This window comes from Corvus hawaiiensis, chromosome Z (genome assembly GCF_020740725.1).
Source record: "Corvus hawaiiensis isolate bCorHaw1 chromosome Z, bCorHaw1.pri.cur, whole genome shotgun sequence".
Taxonomy (NCBI): domain Eukaryota; kingdom Metazoa; phylum Chordata; class Aves; order Passeriformes; family Corvidae; genus Corvus; species Corvus hawaiiensis.
In genome coordinates, this window is record NC_063255.1 from 33,282,572 (window position 1) to 33,302,790 (window position 20,219).

General features: G+C 43.7%; 1 protein-coding gene across 3 annotated transcripts in view; it reads right to left on the reverse strand.

Annotated features, from left to right (window-relative positions):
- Positions 1-1,007: 1,007 nt before the first annotated feature.
- ABCA1 (ATP binding cassette subfamily A member 1) overlaps positions 1,008-20,219 on the reverse strand; it is a 92,639-nt gene continuing 73,427 nt past the window's right edge. For 2 of the 3 annotated variants that reach the window (XM_048291134.1, XM_048291135.1), the window contains exons 26-50: positions 19,432-19,480; positions 18,633-18,746; positions 18,157-18,308; positions 17,596-17,720; positions 17,132-17,230; positions 15,763-15,952; positions 15,513-15,607; positions 15,099-15,131; positions 14,444-14,549; positions 13,655-13,729; positions 12,399-12,568; positions 11,308-11,485; positions 10,651-10,766; positions 10,419-10,563; positions 8,972-9,095; positions 8,250-8,379; positions 7,991-8,111; positions 7,754-7,816; positions 7,191-7,297; positions 6,665-6,806; positions 5,414-5,548; positions 5,080-5,183; positions 4,861-4,953; positions 4,436-4,679; positions 1,008-4,232 (exon numbers count right to left, since the gene is read on the reverse strand). In XM_048291134.1, coding sequence (XP_048147091.1) covers positions 4,092-4,232; positions 4,436-4,679; positions 4,861-4,953; positions 5,080-5,183; positions 5,414-5,548; positions 6,665-6,806; positions 7,191-7,297; positions 7,754-7,816; positions 7,991-8,111; positions 8,250-8,379; positions 8,972-9,095; positions 10,419-10,563; positions 10,651-10,766; positions 11,308-11,485; positions 12,399-12,568; positions 13,655-13,729; positions 14,444-14,549; positions 15,099-15,131; positions 15,513-15,607; positions 15,763-15,952; positions 17,132-17,230; positions 17,596-17,720; positions 18,157-18,308; positions 18,633-18,746; positions 19,432-19,480 — 3,051 coding nt within the window. In that variant the 3' untranslated portion in view covers positions 1,008-4,091. The remainder of the gene's footprint in view (positions 4,233-4,435; positions 4,680-4,860; positions 4,954-5,079; positions 5,184-5,413; positions 5,549-6,664; positions 6,807-7,190; positions 7,298-7,753; positions 7,817-7,990; positions 8,112-8,249; positions 8,380-8,971; positions 9,096-10,418; positions 10,564-10,650; positions 10,767-11,307; positions 11,486-12,398; positions 12,569-13,654; positions 13,730-14,443; positions 14,550-15,098; positions 15,132-15,512; positions 15,608-15,762; positions 15,953-17,131; positions 17,231-17,595; positions 17,721-18,156; positions 18,309-18,632; positions 18,747-19,431; positions 19,481-20,219) is intronic. The other variant, XM_048291136.1, reaches the window with a different exon arrangement.

Sequence of the window (20,219 nt, forward strand, 5' to 3'; positions counted from 1 at the left end):
TAGAGAGGGTCAACAAAGATGATGAAGGGCCCTGAAGGGAAGCTAAATGAGGCGCATCTGAGGTCCCTTGGTTTGTTCAGCCTGGAGGAGACTGAAGGGAGACCTCATTGCAGTTCCTCGTGAGAGGAAGAGGAGGGGCAGACACTGACCTCTTCTCTCTGGCACCCAAGTAACAGAACCTGAGGGAATGGCATGAATTTGTGTCAGGGGAGGTTTAGGTTGGATATTACAAAAAGGATCTTCACCCAGAGGGTGGTTGGACACTGGAACAGGCTCCCCAGGGAAGGGGTCACAGCACCAGCCTGACAGAGTTCAAGAAGTGTTTGGACAATGCTCTCAGCCACATGGTGTGACTGTTGGGAATGATGATGTGCAGGGCCAGGAATTGGACCTGATGATCCTTTAGGCTCCCTTCCAACTCAGCATATTCTGTGATTCTGTGAAATTTTAATTGGCTTCTTACCTCAGGATGAATTTTCCTGATGAGTGTAACTTCAAGAATTGGTTGGATACTGGAACTTGGTTGATAGTGATATTATAAGGCAGTAGTAGACAACATTTTAGTATCAGTTTTTCCTTGAGCAATCACATCATTATTCTGCTTTCATTTGTAAACTGCTGTTCAAAATCAACTGAGTGTATAGGGTGTTTTTATCAAGGAGGAGCAATCAGCAACTTACATCTCTGTAATAAAAATTCAGAGGCAGGTACTTGAGTTGGGATTTAAACATCCAGAGAAGTTTGTTGCTTTGCAGTTGGATATGACAGTTAACCAATCACTTGCTAGAGACCTTTTTATTTACTAACTTCAGAAGTTTAACCTAGCACTTACCTTTTTAACTTGCACCTCCTCATTTACCTGAAAATAGTATATCTACTCCATGCTAATTTTCAGAGCTACTGAAATCTTATGCAAAGTTCCCAACAAAATAAAACCAGTCAAAACAAAAGTTTCTAGCAGCACTCCTCAAAATAAAAAATGCAAAAATTACACTTGTGAAGACCCATGGTGCTACAACAGCTTTATTTTTTACTTAATACAAGGCAATTAGAGTGCCTTTTAATACTTCACATAACAGATATTAGCAAATACAAATATATATACTTTTTTTTTTGCTTTTAATGAAAATGTCCATTTAAGGATTTAACTTAGAAATTTCAGTTGTGAAATCTTTCTAGATTTTTGCAAAGTTAACAGATATTCCAGTGCAAAAATAGATCCCATTACAGATAGCATAAAGTGCTTGGAACAAAGGACCAACTATAATTCAGGAGGGAAAGATAAGCACAAAGTGGTTGTTTAACCATGGGGAAAATATAACTCCTTACTGAAATACAAATGTACTACAAAGAGGGATGCAACATGTCAATAGTACTGAAATTTAAAATAAGTTAACACCTCAGTGCAGTTTCATTATCAAGAGTGGTTCATATAATGTGTCACTCTAGAGTGATTTTTCCCCAACACATACTTGAATGAGTAAAACTTAGTGGCTGTCTGAACAAATTCCATGACAAATCTTCATGCCAGTGTTGCATTATGTTGTCTGTTCAGTACAACCAATGCAGATCAGAGCTGTGTAGTAGTTTGGTTAATATCCACATTTACTGCAACATTTTGTCACAGATAGCAGGCCCTGTAAGCATGACAGTCATGGGGCAATAGAAGTCGAGAATCTTTTTGGTGGGCTAAGGAAAGCATATGACCATGTAACTGTTGTTTCCTGATACACAAGTAATTTAAATGAGCAGTTACCAAGAGCAAACCACAGCCCTTTCAGGACCAAACCTGAATCCTCCTAGAACTCGTTCTAGCTCTACATGCACTAGTTTGGTGCAGTGCAAAATTTTAGCCCTTCATTTCAGTTATTTAATGCTGATTTGTAATAGTGACTTTTAGTGGTGGGAAGCCTCCAGTACATGCTACTTGTTTCAGTGATACCGCAACATACTTGTGGCAGCCTATTCTGGAGTAGTCACGGCTGTAGGTCTGCTGTTTCTGCACCTGGAACTCTGGTGTACTCATCACCCTGTAACTCATCCCCATAGAGTGACGATGCCATAAAGGTAATAACAAAGCATGTTTTAAGTGAGGTATACCAATCCCCTTTACACTCCTTTTCTCAATCCCCTAAGCAATGAATTATACAGATAAAAAAAAAGTATGAAAAAGGCACTTCAGCAGAGCCTGTAGTAAGCTCTTACTTTACCTCAAGGCAGGACACAGAGGGACAAGGAACTTCTTTTAACTGTGTTTTAAAAATGTTGAGTTGGTCAGTGTTACCAAGTATACTTGGAAATATGTAATCAATCTTCTTCAGGCTCATGCCAGCCTTTTCAGTGTTTGCTGGGCTACTAGGGTCATTCACAGAAGAAAATGGTCCATGATTGATTCATGGAGTAGCATCAAAACTAGTGCAGAACCTGTGTGAGTATTTAAGGCAGAGGCATGACATACAGGAACAGCTCAGGAACTGCACTTGTGTTCAAACCACATTACTGAACCAATTTCCAAATGCAAAAGCAACACAGAGGGGCCCTAAAAGCACACTGTCCCATGACTGTTGCACAATGTGAACAAGAATGGGTTGTTCTTACTATATAATTTCCCCTCTAGTATGAGTCTGGCTTCGTAAGACTTGAAAAATTGACTGATGAACTGTAGCACTATTATTTTGAACTCTTTTTTTTTCAGGGGGATTTTTACTGAAACAGTTGTTTGTCACATGTATAATAAGGGTGTTATTCTCCAATTAGGGATCACCTAATGACTGAAACTACACTGCACAACAGAAGCAGAAACTTACACATTAATGTTACACCAGTTTCCAGACAGGAAAATTTTAGGTGAACAACTTGGAGTTGTTTGCAGATAGCAGCTGATTGCTAGAATCTGGAACATGGTCAGATCATGAATGCAGCTATCCACCACATGGATAGAAAGAGAGCATAGTATTACAGGCATAATATAAAGAAATACCGTGGCTACAAAGATCAACTGAAAGCATTTTCAATCCCTAATTATGCTACCTACCTATTTAAAGTCATAAATAATACTGTTTAAAAAAAAAAAAATCTACATCTCGTTTCTAGTTTTATCTGGCAAAGCCAGGAACAGCAACATGCTTGTGCTAAGCAGTAATTCCAGATGATGGGTACCTTTCTGGTGCAAAGCAGGGGTTAAAGAGCAGATATTACAAATCTGAGTGACAGCTCATGATTTAGAATTTGCTCTTAGCATTAGCAGCTTGTACAACTACTGAGTTTGCTGCTGTGGTCCAAACCCTAGGTCTGCTTCTCACCCACCTCTTCCTACTAGACATTCATGCAGCTGCAACAGTACCTCAAAGGAGCAGGAAAGTACTTAACTGCACAAACACCTAGTCAGAATATGTTGTTGATTGTGATGCTGGTGGGACAATCATGCATTTGGAGGGTTCACAGTTCTGCGTATCACCACTTGCTGATTTATGGTTATGATGGCCTGTCTTGCCATCCCACCTGCACAGTACTGCTTTGTGGCCTCAGATCTGTCACCACCAACCTACACCAGTCTAGAGAAAACCAGCTGGTCAGGTAAGTTTTCACAACCTAGGGCTACAACACTGGTGGTGACTTTCTTGCCACTGACTGTTTTGGTGCATTCATTGCCAGCAATGGATATAGCACCAGCACATTTCCACTCCTGACATGAATGTTCTAAAGACTAAAACATGCATGTCTAAAATATCTGTAAATAATCACTGGCCATGATTCCTCAATGAATTATTTTAGCAACCCTAATACAAACATACTGTACAGAACAAGATACAGTATGGTTGAAAGCCCACAGCATCTCGTAGGTGCTCTACCACAGCTTCAGAGTTATACTGTAATGAGCTAAGTTCAAGTCTTTCACTTGAGAACAGTACAAGACGACTCCATGAGGCACTGCCCCTGTAAAGGAATTGTTTTCATTGCATTGAATTGCATTGCATTGAATGGTTACCAGTAGAGTGTCCAGTTGCTTTTTCTCTAGCTTCTTTGGGAGTATCCTATCCCATGGAAAAGGAAGTTTGCATTCTGCTCATCATTTCTTTGAAGAAATTGGCTCACACACAACTTTCTTTTACCTTCTCATCTTGCAGGAAGGAGTTAAGGATTGCAATGTCTACCACAGTCTGGTTTTTATGCAGTGACAGGTCCTTAGTATGGTCGTCATCACTTTGGTCCTTAGCAAAATTTACAAAAACCTGCAAGAAAAAAGGCCATGTCACATACCACCATAGTATTTCATTAATTCATGGCATTTTAAGCACTGGGTATCCTGAAATAGTCCTGCGATTCAGTACTCTCCTTTTTATAAATGCCCTTTTAAGACAGGTCAATTAAATTGGTGGATTTACTCCTACATCTGCAAAAGGAGCTTTTGGCATCCAGGCTACTACAAACTTACTTGGTCAAGTGTGGTCTGAGAAACGGAGTAGTCTTCTATGTGGAGTCTCTTTTTGTTCTGGGAGAGAATACTGAATATTTTGGCCAGGGAGGATGGTGAAGAGGGAAGCTGGTACTGCAGCATATTCCGATGTTTTTCCTTCAGGACGCTTCCAGGGAAGGCATGCCCAAAGAACTCCTCAACAGGCTTCAGGTCTGGGTTTGCCCCTGCAATTCTCACCACTATGGTGTAACCATCTCCAAACCTGCAAACAAAAATGTCAGCACAAGAGTTAAGTGCTTCTGAAATACAAGTGAGGCTAAAAATCAAGCAGCATTTCCCATAGTCAGAATAGCAATGGAAATGCGGCATGAGGAACTAAGCCTAACTACATCTCCATAAAAATGCAAGCAACTCTCTGGTGTAAGTGAAAAGGAAACACCTACCTGTTCTTTAGATGCTGGACACTGCCCAGGCACCTAAATCGCCCATTGACCATTATTGCCATTCGAGTGCACAGGGCTTCACATTCTTCCATGCTGCAGGTAGAAATAACTTCATTAGTACTGCAAACAGCATTGAAGGGCAGAGCAGAAAGGCTAAGCTTAGCATCCAGCCCTGGCAGATGTCAAAGCCATGTATGACACAAGTGGGCTGCTACTTACCTGTGAGATGTGAGCACCACCGATCTTCCCTCCTTGATTACACTCAGAGCACAGTTCCACAAGAAACGACGTGCTTTGGGATCCATCCCTGTTGTTGGCTCATCCTGCAAAATGTACACAAAAAATCGATGACACTGCTACATTCTACTGGCAAATACCTCATCTTTGAAATTACCTGTCCATTCTGATTATGGAAGCATTGAAAAGAAGCACGTTTGACTCATTTTCTAAAATGAGAAAATAATTTATGCTCCAGATTTTAAATTAGTCTTCATTTGAACTTGTTTTTCTGTTTTACAAGAAAAACATTGATGAGCAAAGGTTGCAGACTCACCAGGAACACCACAGGTGGCCCTCCAATGAGGGCAATGGCTGTGGAAAGCTTGCGTCTGTTCCCTCCACTGTAATTCCCAGCATATTTTTCTCCATATTTCACAAGGCCCAGTTTCCGAATTGCCCACTCGCCAACCTATGACAGACAGCACACCACCACCTTGAGTCAAGCATAGCAACGTCTACACGGAGAGATTTTTCTTACAAGCTTTGGCTTCAAAAGCAGCTTTCAGAAGGGCCATTCATCTGAGGATCTAATGTGGCATGGATATGGGTTGTGAAACACCCTGTGCACCTCTTGATCAGGATATACATAACCCTGTCCCCTGAGAAGGGAGGCCTGAAAAACCAAATGGCTGCTGCTTATCAGCCAGTGGGCATGAGCTCAACATCAGCTGAGCCACATTACCCAACAGTCTAATGCTGTCAGCAGCACCAGCTTCTGCGAGCTTTCCTATTCCTGCGGGCTTACAGCAGGGACATGGATACTACTGACACACAGCAATCACACTGTGGTGCATCTTAGCCCTTTGGATAGGTGGAATCTGGTTTGTTACTCAGTAGTATCCCTAATGGTGCCAACAGGCAGGCATTGTTGCCTTGCAGACTAAAATGTGTTATGGTGGGGAAGAGATTCAGCTACTACTTAAATCACACCCAGAAACAGGTCCCCTTTTTATATGGAGCTGGTGAGAACATCATGTGGAAGAACTTGGCAGCTATCTTAGAGGAGCTTGCAGGTTTCATCCATCATGTCTACCCTCACAGAAGGATACAAGCTCCTTGGACATACCCTAGATATCATCTACCTGCAGCACCCGGGTGTCATTCAGTAAAAACTGTTAATTCCAGGAAACAGAACTGAGAAGGGTGCTGCATGGTACTGGCAGCTGTCATCAATTGCCTAAAGACTATCATTGTAACCTCATGTTAACACTTGGCACCAGGTGAGGTTCTGGATAACCTACAGCCCTTAAATTCTTAAAGGAATAAAGTTGTTTAGTGGAGAAGAGCATTCACTATGAGAACATAGGACCTAAATTATCTGCCCTTCCATTTAGTACACTTTTCCAGGCAACACTGAAAAAACATGGCAGCTTTTGGGTTGCCCTGAAGGAAAGGAGGGCAGATTTCACCATACAGTATCTTCAACAGCCTCACATCATGGCATTACATGAGTTGCAGGGAGGGTGCATGCAAGCAAGAACTTTTGAGTTGGTCCCTGGGGTGGGTCCCATGGTATTTCATTTACCTTGCAGACTTCTTTCTCTGGAACACCTCTCAGGAGTGCAAAGAACTCCAGGTGCTCTCGCCCTGTCAGCAGTTCATTAACAGCATCAAACTGTGGGCAGTAGCCCATGTTCTGATGGACTTCTTGGATGTTGGACAAGATACTGTAAAAGAAAAAACCTTTGCTAGGATTTAATGAGCACATGCTGTTATTTTAGATGTTAAAACAGTGTGAAACTGTGTTTCTGGAATCACTGATCTAGCAAAAATACAGGATCCTAAGTCCATCTTGATCAAGTTCTTATCGCTCTCCCTTTTCCCCTTCTTTTTTTAAAAAAGGGACATTTAAATGTGGAAGAGCTGTTACTCAGAAATGACTAACAGACTAAATCAGCTTTCCTAAGCCACCAAATTACTTTACCAGAGTTGAACAAGGGCTGAAACAGATGCCAGGAGTGGTAACAAGAAAAGTGGAAGAGAGTTTTGATGTGGGAAAAAAGCTGTTAAAACTGGAGGAGAAAGCAGAGAAAAGATGCATTGTCTTTCACCTGTTTCCTTTGAGGAAAGCTTCTCCTCCTGTCACATCTGTATCTCCAGTTAGCATCTTAAAAGTGGATGACTTGCCAGCACCATTTACTCCCAGGAGTCCAAAGCACTGGGGATATAAATGAGCACAGTGTATTTGAGAACAGGATCCAGCTGCATCATTTTCAGCACTGACAAGACGGGAAGAAGCAAACTTGACCCTCGGGACATCTAGAGGGACTCAAGTCCATTTTCAGGGAAAAAAAAAATTCTGGGCTTTTATTTTAAGTATAAACCCTTAGGCTGGGAAGATGAAAGAACTGTGGTGTTGCCTTGGTACACTGTCACCACAGTTTATGTGTGCCAAACCTTGCATGCTGGAGTTTGGTCTCTAGGCCCAGACACTTGAGTTAAATATCTTCTTCAAAGGCAGACACACACAGAATCAGAAACTGCTTCAGCTTCTAATTTCCTCTGGTGTAATTTGAACATTCATCTGGTTTTGATCTTACTCTACCCTGTGCTGTCTTGTGGCTCTTAAATACTGCAGTAATAGCAAAACAATGCATTAGACAAATACGCTTACCTCTCCAGGGGGGATTCCAACACAGATCCTATCAACTGCTGGTTTTCTCTTCATTCTGTAAATCTGAAACCGTAAGAAAAAAGAATGAGAAGGACGATGTCAAAGAATTCTAATTAGAGCCGTACATATTCAATGCTCCCAACTCAATCCAGTTTTGACCCCACTGAATTCCTCTGATAAGGCACAGTGAACTGCATAGTTTTGTGTTAAGAAGTACAAATGCAGAAGTTCTGTCACCTTGGTTAGCTCCTTGATTTCCAAAATGTCACTCTGTCCTCCTCCACTAATTATCCTCTGCCTCTCTCTGGTTACATCCTCATCTTCATCATTCACAGGAGGCAGCTTGGCATAGACAGGCCTGAAAAAAGCAACATGATAAAAGCCTTAGCAGAAGATGACAGGGCCTTCACAGGTAATATTCTCCCCATTTCATAGGTGACATGTGACACCAATGAAAACTTCACCTGCCTATAGCAGTGCAGAGAGGACAACCTACCTGGGTTTGATGAAGAACCTGTACTGGATGAGCACTGTGATGAGAAAAAAGACAACGCCCTCTACTGCCATGGCAAAGAGATTCCTTCCCACCAGGTCCCATGACAGAGGGGACACAAAACGATCCTCTCCTGCCAAAATGAGATTAAAGGCACAATCACTTTTCCAGAGCAAGGGCAGCAGGCTAACATTTCTTCCAGCAAAGCTCACCAAGTTGGGCACTGGGACAACTGGTGATCAGCCAGTTGCAGGAGGGAAGGGTTAGACCACACAAGGGGCCAGCTGTAACTGCAGGCACATTTCTTACTGTAGCAAAGCTGGGACTCAGGCCCAGAGACATCAGTCTGCCAAAGAGCTAGTCCACCTTTCCAAAAGGTTAGTGAAGCACAGAAAGACTATGACTCAGACCTGGCATCTGCACGCCAGAAAAAAAAATATCCATCTTTCCAGAACCTCAGCCACTCCTTACACTAGGCCTAATGATCACCACACAATTGCCTTTATGCATATTTATTTATTGCTCTTAACACTCTTTGGATCTATCTACCAGTTTCTCTTAATAACTTAAAGTGGAAGGCTATGAAGACTTGCCATGTTTGATCAGATCTGTGCTGCAAATTGTGCACTTTCAGTTCCTGAAAGGTTAGAGGAGCTCATCTGGAGCAGACTAGAGATTTCTCTGTTCCTCAGGCCATTGTCTCTGTGATACACAATTTCACTTACCAAATCTCTCCAGAGCATCAGCCATAGCCTGGTTTTTCACCATGTCAATGAGTCCCCGCCCCAGGCAGAAGTGGGGGAAGATGAGGAAGACAGACTTCAGGATGTCATTGATGTCCTTCAGCTTCTGTTAAGAAAAAATCAAGTGCCCGTGAGCCAGCTGAGCTGAAAGCAGCCACCACTGCCCAAGGGTGATCCATGTTGTCATTGACCTCACCGTCCCTTCCCCAACACTTCAACCCCACAAAAATTCAAGGATTAGAAATGTTCCCCCAAAAGCCAGGGCCCTGGCTCCTCTGGATAGTCAGTGTTGTTGTGCTGCTCACGATGCTATTAACACAAGCAAACCGCAACAGAAGTTTTTTTCCAAATGCTCACAGTCTAAAAGGCAGCGTCTGCAAACAATGAAATGCAAAAAGGCTACAGGCTGAGGACACAGGGAAGTTGAGCTTGCTCAGTCTGATTATGTCAGTGGCTGTAGGGAGCTCCTCCCTATCCCATATTGGAAGCTCTAATACTTTTGCTTTGTCTTCCAGATGGCTTAGCCCATGGATTAAACTGATAGAAGCCTGAGTTCCTGTTCTGCCAGGTACTCATCTTTGAGCATGTACTCATTTTTACTGAACTAGAACTGGCTTTGTAACAAAAGGAACCATCACCAAGGACTGTGTCCTTATGCCCACAGGAATAGGTACAATCAACAAGTAACTCCCATGGTGTCTCCTGAGCCTCCTCCCACAAGGAACACTTCACACCAGTGTGGGTCAAACAGTGCTTGCTAAGACATCTTGTGTTGTATACAAGCATGAGAGGAATTTGTACCTTTCCTAGGAAGCATCTGGTGTTGAAAAACTGAAGTGTGTAAGCTCCCCAACATAGCTAGAGAGGTATCTACAACAGGAGGCAAATTTGAGGGCAACTAAATGGTTGAGTGATTAAATGGCCTTAGTAGATGGAAAATGCCCTTCATTAAGAACATACAAGAAATTCCATTTGAACATTAGAAAATTATTTTTTTTGTTGGTTTTTTTTTGACCCTAAGAATGACTGAGAAGTGGAAAAGGTTTTCTAGAGAGACTGTGGAGTCTCCTACTGGAAATGTTAAAATCTGATGGGCCTGAGGAACCTGCTTGTAGCGCTTTGACATTGGTCCCCCACTACCAAAAACCAGGCCATGCAAACCCAATACACTGCTGTAGCTGATCCTGCTCAGAGGTTGGACTAGACAATCTCAGGAGGTCCTTTCCCCACCTTAACTACTCTGTAAGCATTTCTAAAGGGGCCTTTAACCCATTTCCACCAGAACCTGTGTTTAAACTGCTGCTGAAGCTAATGGGTACAGGCCAGGACATAGCTTTTCTGGAGAGCTGGCTGCTAAAGGCAACATGGAACCAACATGAAACTACATTGTAGCAGCACAAGACAGGGAGGAGCCTCTGGAAAAACATACATTGTTGGTGAAGAGCTCCAGGACAAAGGTGGCCACACTCCCATTGATGCCAATGAAAAGATTCACACTGGTCAGCACAACATATGCCGTGCTGGGGATTTTGAACACGAAGGAGGCTGGATACATGAGAGGGGTGATGGACCACCTGGCAAGAAAAAAGGCGGCAACATCAGGTGAGAACCTTCCAAGTCTAAGAGCCTTCCCAGTCATCCTCTGATGAGAAATCCCTTACCCATAGAGAAACAGAAGGAGAGCCAGCACAGGCAAGTTGGAGGAGGATACATAGGACTTCTGTTGGAAGCAGATGAAGATGATGACAACTAGTGTAGCTGGAACAATGTAGTTGCACTGGAAGGTGAAAAACATGACTTCAGATTTCTTTCCAGATGACATAAAAAAAAGGAAGGATGTTTTTCTGCTCTAATCCAATAGCTTTCAAAACTCTTCAGTGTTCCCAAAGCTGTTTTCAATGGGAGACTCTTAAAAGTGCCATATGCGTGAACCATAATACAGTACACATGAATGTACATTTCTTGGTCCCTCTGGAAGTAGTCAGTAGACTCTCAAAGGATCTGGACATCACAGGTTGAAAAAACCTTCTTTGGACAGAGCAGAACAAAGGGCTACACAAACAAACATTTCTGGGCAAGTATTTCAGAGTGACATAATAAATGCTAATGATTGAGCTTATGGTTATCCTCCCATCCTCTGTTGTATTCCTTGACCCACTGAGATGAACCACTGCCCATGACAGTAAACAAAAAAGTCAATGTCACAGTTATTATTCACTGAAATAATGTGGTGCCCACTGGCCCAAACTGCACTTTGCACTTCAAGACACCCTAGAAAAACAGAATGGAGGAAAGTTTAGCCCAGCCTAAGTCCTTACCATATCCCATACAAAATTGGCCAGCCAGTAGATCACAGGCTTCACACCACTGATGAACTGCAAGTGTTTAGCCTTGCTGACACGTTCCTGAATAAGGAAAACCACAAAGCTGGCAGGAACAAAGGACATGGCAAAGATCACACAGATGGAGACGAGGACATCTACAGAGGTGGTCATCCTGGACAAAAAAAGGGAAGAAAGCAAATTGTTTGCCTGCTGGTGCTGGCCTCTTTGAGATGAAATGAGGTAGCTCATGAGGGTAGGGGCAGAAACTAGTTCATCTTTTGTTCTTATTTTTCACTTATACTCAGAATCCTGAGTAAAGGATTGCCATGAAAGACTCTCTTTAACTGCACTGTTCTTCTCCAGCCACATAGCAAAGGAAACATACACAGTCTGCTGGCATCTCAAGAACAGCATCACAACCTAGAGAGTGGTTAATAACTTCAGCATAATAGACTGCTTTCTGCTTTCCTTATCACCACCACTTTGTTTCCCACATTTCCCGGGGTTTTTGGGGGTTTGTCTTTTTTTGGAGTTGTTTCAAAGTTCAGAGGTTTCTGCCCATCATATGCCACTGTTTTATGGACTGAAGGTTGTATATGCACACAGATTATGAGTCCTGACTCTGACTGTAGTGGGAGTGGACTAGTCAATGCCTCAGTGCAGTAAACCCTGTGCATTACTGTGTCCCCCAGCTTGAGAGAGTGGGAAAAACTGAACAGCACCTATTAGTGGTTCCTAGTCATATGGTGGGGGGAAAGGAATGACCATATTCAAAGCAAAACACCTTTCTGAAGAATTTCCTAAAGTGGCAGAAGGTCTGATTCCTAGAAAGGTCTGGTTCCTAGAAACTGCAGCTTCCAGGGACTCAAAGACAGAGAAAGTTTGTACAAAAGTGCTGCTGAACAGCAAGTTTTCAGCAGCACAGGTTGCCACCTGCCCAGGCTAGAGAAAATAAGGCCTGCACGTTAGAGCTTAAATGGCAGAGGCCACCGACTGTCCACCAGTGAGGCCAAAACCTCCCATATAACCTGTTTCCTGTCATCAGCAATGAGCCCAAATCCATCCATATTCATGTCACAACTTACAGGGCTACTTCAGAGAGCTGCTGCTTGGTGAGGTTGAGTGGGTGATTGAAGGCAGTGATCCCATAAGCACTGGGGTTTTCACCCTGCTGGAGGCTGGCCCGAAGGATGGCATTGTTGATCACATTCACGAAGGATGCAATGGCATGCCAGCCCTTGTTGTTAAACCACACCTACAAGACACCGCATTGTAGATTTAGGGTTCTGGGTCCAGTCGGGACGGCCGGACGTAGACGGTGACGGATGGAGACGAGAGATCTCTATAGGCAGGTCTTGGGACACAGTCGGTTTATTGTAAAGGGCGTGGGTATTGGGGCACTGCTCAGAGCTGGTAGACTCAGCTCTGAGCAGGCCCAAGAGAGCAAGAGAGTAAGTGGGTGAGAGAGAGAGAGGGTGTAAGAGCGAGAGTGGAAGTAAGAGCAGGAGTAAGGAAAGGAATGGAAGTGAGAATGTCTGAAGTCCTGGTTACAATACAATAAATCATCTTCTGCACTGAATATTCTAATTGTCACTAACCAATCTAATACAAGATACAAATCCTATAGCATTTACATACAGCCTATAAGAGTTCTTATATTACCATAGAGTGTTACATCTTAACTTCTAAAAACTACTCTTTGGACCCCTTCTGCTGAGCTAGTAGGGTCTGCTCTGACCCTTGGACCTGTTTGCAAGCAGAGGGTATTGTTCCATCAAGAGGGGATTACTTCAGTCGGCTATACCATTGTTTTCCAGTTGTTCAGTAACTAAGACTTGGTATTTCAAAAGTGGCTTTCATTTCGATGTTGCCTGTAGTTTTCATATTCCCAAAATCTTTTGTCAGGCAATCATATTTATAAGGCTTTCCTGTTTCATCTTCCCCAACACCGCATCAGCATCAGAAAGGCACCAGGTACATCAGCTACCCAAAAACTTCCTAAGCCCTGCAGAACACCCCTTCCTCTATTGAGGGCACATAATTTCTTTCCACATCCTTCCAGCTAACTCGCTGAGGGGCAGAACACACAGTTTAATCAATAAGCACAAGAGGCTGCTGGAAGCTACCACTGATCCAGCACTGAACTCCTTTTGGCACTTAGGCCCAGACTCCACTGGAGAAACAGATTTTGAGAAAACCCACAGAAAACTACAAGCTACATTTACTTCACTAGTAAATTCAGAGAATTCTGGTCTACACAGTTTTCCAAGACAAACTGCTGTGACTCCCAGTCACCAGAGCTTCAAATAGCAGGCACAGAAGTAAGGATTTCTTAATTTACCTTCACGTTATTCTTTGTATCCAGGCCCTTCATGAAACTTGATAAGCTGTTGAGAAATCGATCTCCAGAACTCCCCTGCAAACAGCAAGGAGACAGTTAACTTCCCCTCTAAGAATACCTTAATTCATGCCCTGGGGTCTAGCAGAGACTACACAATGTTTTTCACAGCTCTGACATTTTTCTTCCAATTCAACAGCCTCTACCCACCAAAGTGGAGGTGGTAGGAAGGCTGAATAACTGCATCCTCCCTCCACCCTTTCCTTTCTGTAGTCTCACCAGTAAGAGAGGTCAGTCTTACACCTACTTTTTTCTCAGCAAAATGTATTAACCAAAGTTGCACGCAATCTTCAGAGATATTGCGGCCCACAGGCTGGCAGTCTCAGATGAAAACAGTGGCAAAAATTCTCTTCTGAGCCAAGGCAGACTCAGTACAGGAAGGTTCAACTGAGGTTTTGAAGATGGCAGTAACCACTTGTTAATTCCCCAAGACAACCCACCCTGTCCTGGAACAAAACATTCAGATGTCTGCAATCCCCACCAGCTTGCAACTAGTGCTGGGCAGAATCCACACCAGCAACATGGCCTGGGTAAGCTTCAGCTGAGCATGTCTTCAAGCCTTCTGCTACTCCCAGACAGCAGCCTGGGAGATCCCAGCTCAGATGTAGTGGGGAGAAGTCACTGGACACAGCTAACACACACATGCTCTTCATTTTATGGCTTCCAAGTCATCTCCCAAGTAACAAGACTCAGTATTAATGCGTCCTGGGCTTATGGGGGACAACTGCTCACCTGTGCCAGCTCCAAGATTTTCTTCACCTGCTTAATGGCATCAGTGACTTCATGGCTTGGAGGAAGCACGAGGGAACTGCTGGCTCCCAAGGAAAAGCCACCATACCTGAAAGTTCAGATAGAAAGTGATGCTAACACATGACTATTCGCTCATCTCCAGAAAATGCCACTCCTCATCCCTGTCCATATGTCTCCTCTTCCTGCATACACCCAAGGCTACTGTCTCCACTCTTACATGAAGGGATGACTTTTATTTTCCTACATGGTTGCTTAGCCATGAAGTCTTCTACTCTTTGTTTCTGGAGTTAAGTATCACAATTCCTCAGCATGCTGTCCATTTAATAAAGGCAGCTATTCTCTGCTGAAGACAAAGCAGGACATGTCCCTGCTGCCCTTGCTTGGAAGAACAGCACTTCCCAGGATAGAGCACCAGCACACTGGTCATGCAAATCTTCAAGACTGCTCTCTGCATAAAGCGGACATGCTGTCCAATGCTCTAGGGTCATCCCAGTTTATCCTTAAACATCTTCCTCACAACATCTGGCAGTTAAGAGTCATATAACACAAACTGCAAAGCAGGGTAGATGTGTCCTGCTTAATACTGTGCTCAAGGTTTAGTGGACACATACAAGCTAAAGAAAAGGCAGTAACTCACCTGAACTCATTCACCCAGACTTTATTCTTTAAGCTGCAGAGAGAAAGAAGAATTGATGGGTAATACATGGAACCAGAGGAGAGACAGACCTAACAAAGCTGCAGGCACATGGCCAGGGAAAAGACTGCAATGGCCTCTCACATCTGATACTGGTCCCACCATTCCTCTTCAGTGTAATCCCTAGGGTTGGTGCCCAGACTTTCCCCTTAATCTGCCTGTGAGGGTCAGGACACAGCATCACTAACAAAGCAGAAGCATCACTTGAGATGAGGATCAGGGCTATCTGAGGACCTGAGTGGATTTGGCACACTACTGAAGAGTTTGGGCTGCTCAGGCTTATTCCCCTGATCTGTGCATCCCCCACAGAGCAAGCAGCATTTGGTGGAGAGAGAAGAGAGAGTGTTCAACAGCTACCTTTTCCCAATGATCTGTGCATAGGTCTTCACTAGGTAGTCTGATATATTGCGGCCTGTCAGATTCTGGAGGATGTCAGCTGTGTCTTGCTCACGCTGGTGTCACCAGTGAAAACACAGATATATGCTCATCAGAAAACACAGATGCTGAGTGAAATAAATCTTGTGCAATGCTGCATGCAAGAATCACACCTAGCCACTCTGCTCCTCATGAGCATTCCTCACTGCAGTCCCACTGAGCTCCCTCCTACCTGTGGGGGTGGCAGCCCGCCTGCACCAGGGGGGCACACAGGCAGCATCTTCTTGATCTTCTCACTGCTGCACTCGCAAGATGGGGAAGGGTTCTCCATGCTCCAGTTGCCTTTCAAGAAGGTATCCAGGACTGACTCTGGGACTGAAGCAGTGGTCCATTCCTTCTGCCCCACAGTACAAGGAGTGTCTCTGTGTTTGAAAAGAGGCAAGACAAAAGTAGTTTTTAAGACAAATATGATGGTCTTTGCTTACAAGGCATTTAAAGATCAAACTCCACAGTCCCCTGAAGAAGAAGTGTGTTGCTCAAAGGAGCTTGACCTCACCGAAACAAACAGCTCAGAGCAACAGATCAGACTCTGCAGCTTTTAACAGACCCCACTTCCAAAGAAACTGAGGCTGGCCAACACTGAGTAGTGCCAGACACTCCCCTCTTTGCATTGTAGTTAAATGCTTTGTTACAGCCAGTCCCAGCGGGCACAGTGTCCAGAGTTCAGGGAGCATCTGGAGAATGGTCTTAGTCACGTCGTTTTGTTTCAAGTAGTCCTGCGAGGAGCAGATAGATGGACTCTGTGATTCTCATGGGTCTCTTCCAACTTGAGATATTCTATGATTCTAAGAACACAGCAGACAGTCTTCTTGGATAACTCCTTGGCTAATATTTCTGCCTTTGGGGCACCAAAACACTGCTCTTCCCCAAGGCAGCAATGGGCAGCTTTTTCCCCATGGCCCATTGGTGGAATAACTCGGCTTTCATGCCTGTTCTGAAAGATGCAGATTACTTTCCACAATGGCCAGTGTATCAGACACCTTGCCTCCCTCCCCATCATCCTGTGAACATGAGCTGCAGTTCTTCTGGACACACCATCCTGGACTCTTGGAGTGTATACCTCTTCTGCACTCACAGACTAGATCTCAAGTGACTTGCCCAAGGCCATGCACCAAGCCAGGTGGCAGAGCTAGGAAACAACACAAATGCTGTCTGGCTCTCCACTCCTTCTGCTGGTGTTTGTGGGGTGCTAACTTAGGTTTCTAATGCAGCTGGAAACAAAGAATTATGGAGTGGGAATAGCTACAGTCAACAACATACAGCAACATCAATAGGTCCTTTACCATGTTCAGGACCAAACAATAATTTGAGTCATTTGCTCTCTCCTTTCCATCCCCATCAGCAAGGATGTGCACTCAAACCTCACTCCCTCACCAGACTGAGGACTGGCAACGTTTAAAAAGGGTCTGAGCAGAAAAACTGAACGTAATTACATCTCTTTTAGCTTAATCCTTCTCTGGCCATGCATTACTATCATTTCCTAAAGCCAGCTAGAACTACCAGGAATCCACTTCCTGTTCCCAGACCAGAGTTCTACTTACGGGATGGAATGTCCCTGCATACAGCGTGTCCCAAACCCAGGCTTATCAAGAAGGGCGTCCAACAGCTTGTGAGTGCCTGCATCTTCTGGAGCATCGTTGCTATGGGAACAGCAGAAAAACACTACCAGTGTGATAACAAGCACACAGAAAAAGCAGCAACAGAGTAAGGCCAAGTGCACAGTGAAAGGATATGGGGGGGATTTTCCCTTGAAGAATGCTTGGCCTAAGAGCACACACACATTCCTGATCTTTGTACATGGAATTAGGAGAGTCATAGCACCATTCAGAAATGGATATGGCCTTGCCTGTACTTAGAGCTGGCATTTAAAGGTCAAAGAAGAAAACACCTGGACTCTCTTTTAAAACATGCTTCTAAGATAAGCACAAAACTCAAACCAACCTGTTAAGGAACTCAGTAACTCAAGTTTGCAAGAAGGAGAAATTATAGGCCACACAAAACATACCTAACGAAAGTGTACTGCTCATCATACATCCAGGGTTGTAATTCCAGGCTGGGATACTTTCCAAAAGGAGGAACAATCAGGCTGAACATGAGAGCAATACACACAAAGACAGCTGGAAGCACAATCTGAAATTGCAAGAAAGAGCAAGTCCTTTTTAAAGCAAGTGTTTCCAGAGGCATCAGGAGTTACATATGAATCACTTATTGGATCAAAAATTTTCCAAAGTTTCCCAGGAATAACTCTGCTGTTTACACCAAAACAGTGCTAGACACCAAGATCTATCTTGGGATTCAATCAGGGAATTCACTTCAGATGCAGAGGATTTAGCCTGAAAATGCTGTTCTCAAGGGCAAAATTACATTCTGCTGTGCAAGAATACTGTAACCACCTGGTTTATCATGCAACTCCTTTCACTTGCACAGGCCTCCTTCTGCCTACATGTGTAGTGAAGGCTGATTTTGGTTATCTGCATTCCCTTGAGGTTTTCAGCCCGCCATCAACTCAGACTACAATACTGAGCTGTCCCTGCTGAGGGACTCTGCTCATGTTGGATGCTCTCACCTGGGCAAAGAAGCCCTTCCGGCTTCTCTTGGCAATGAGCATCCTCTTCCACAACAGAGCCACGAACTGCTGCTGGGTGAGCTTCCAGCCCTTCATCTGGTAGGAGCCTTTCCCATCCATGCCACTGAGAAGGTCTGTCTCTCTGGATTCTGCTAGCAAGAAGAAATGACCCTCATTCAAAAGTTCAGAGATGCTCTCTGTGCTGAAGACACAAGGTGATGGCTGGAGTAGCCACTCTCACTCATCAAAAAAAAAAAGCACAGCGAGCAGCAATAACAACAGAAATGTACATGAATGTATTTTCTCCCTTATCTCCAAGCCTTGAATGGGAGAATTGAGCAGGCTGTGCATCCTGCACTGTCCACTATTCCTAAAGGCAAATATGTCACCAATCCTCTGGCACTCTCAACCTTCAGATATGCAGTACTTAAAATATGAAAGAGCATCAACAAGAAGAAAACAGGTTTGAACAATACCTGGATCTATGTCTGAGTCATTAGGATCAAATGCATCGTCTTCTGTAAATGGACGAAGGCAGCTCTGTCTGTCTCCAAACACACGTCTGTTCCTTCTGGCTGGCAACGTCCCATCTGAAAATAATGCAGTTAAGGTTATCTGAACTGCTTCAGTTAATCTCCAGTTAGTCCCAGAAAAACCAAAGCAATAGCATTTTCATTTTACATATCTTCCATTTGCAAACTGAAGAGCTGACCTGGAGTGACTTCAGTGCAGCTAAAAGCAAAACCAAGACAGTCATTCTGCAGTGCTTCATGTTTTCTGCACCATACTTTGTGTGATGTCCCAGAAACTTGTAGTGCACATGACACCTTTTTTTCCCCCAGGGGAACAGCAGGCTTCTCTCATTTTAAGAAAACTCTCACTTGAGATATGAAGGGTCATATGTAGCCATATGACAAGTGTAATTTGCTGTTATGAGCACTTAGTGCAGTGATCCTCTCTCAGAAAGTAATTTAGACCCTCCTGTGGTCTGATGCGTCAGGAGCTCTTCAGAGCAGACAACAGTGTCAATCAAGTAATTTGCAATATACTCAAACACTAGAAACTCTTCACTATTACAAAATAAACACACTACCACTGAGTCAATTGATGTGTACAGCACATAAAAGCATGCATTAAATACACTAAAAAGCATGCATTAAACCCAGCTACTTCAGGTCATTCAAAATACTATGATAGAAGAGCTTCAATTCAGCCTCAAACAGCGTCTGTCACACCTTGGCATGTGTCACTTCTGTAGGGGACAACTATACCCACCTGAGGTTTCTGCATCCACACCACTATCATCAGCCACTTTCAGGAAGATCTGAAAAGGAATGGTAAGTCTCCATGAAAATCAAAAGAGGAGAGATATTGTGGGTACTGCTTCAGAAAATGCCGCAAGAGAACAGAAGACTGACAGGTGCAACAAGAGAACAGAGGATACTGAGCTCATCATCTGCATGATGGAGATACAGACTTTGTGGCTACTCTCCAGTTTCCAGGAGCCAGCCTGTTACCAGCTGTTGCCCCTTTCCAGTGTCAGTTCTTGGAGCACCTCAAACATGAGCTCTTTCCCATGTCTCAGAAACAGACCTATTAACCAAACATGGAGAGTCTCTTATTTCCCCATGTCTAACAGTGCTAACTCTTGCTTGAATAGGCACCTTCATGGAGCTTGACCCATGGGCTCTCCTAAACTAGAAATAACCCATTTTCAAATTGCAGATAATAACCAAGGTCTTCACAGCTGTGAAGGACCTGGAGGGCAATGTCAGTAAATGACAACACCACTGTTTCAGTTTCCCTTGTCATCCTTCAAAAATAAACAAATAAAGACATTCCACATAGAGATAAAGCGCATGATACTTCCATGATAAAAAAGGGAGACTTGGCAGCTGGAACACAGTCACATGGAACAAACCCTGAAACCACAAGAACGTCCCTGACAAGGACATATGTCTAAATTTTTTATGTAACCTGTGGTGTCCAGTACAGAAATGTATGTTTTCAGTTAAGTGCAACACGAAGCATCCCTAAAAATAACAGAGAGTAGAAGCCAAATC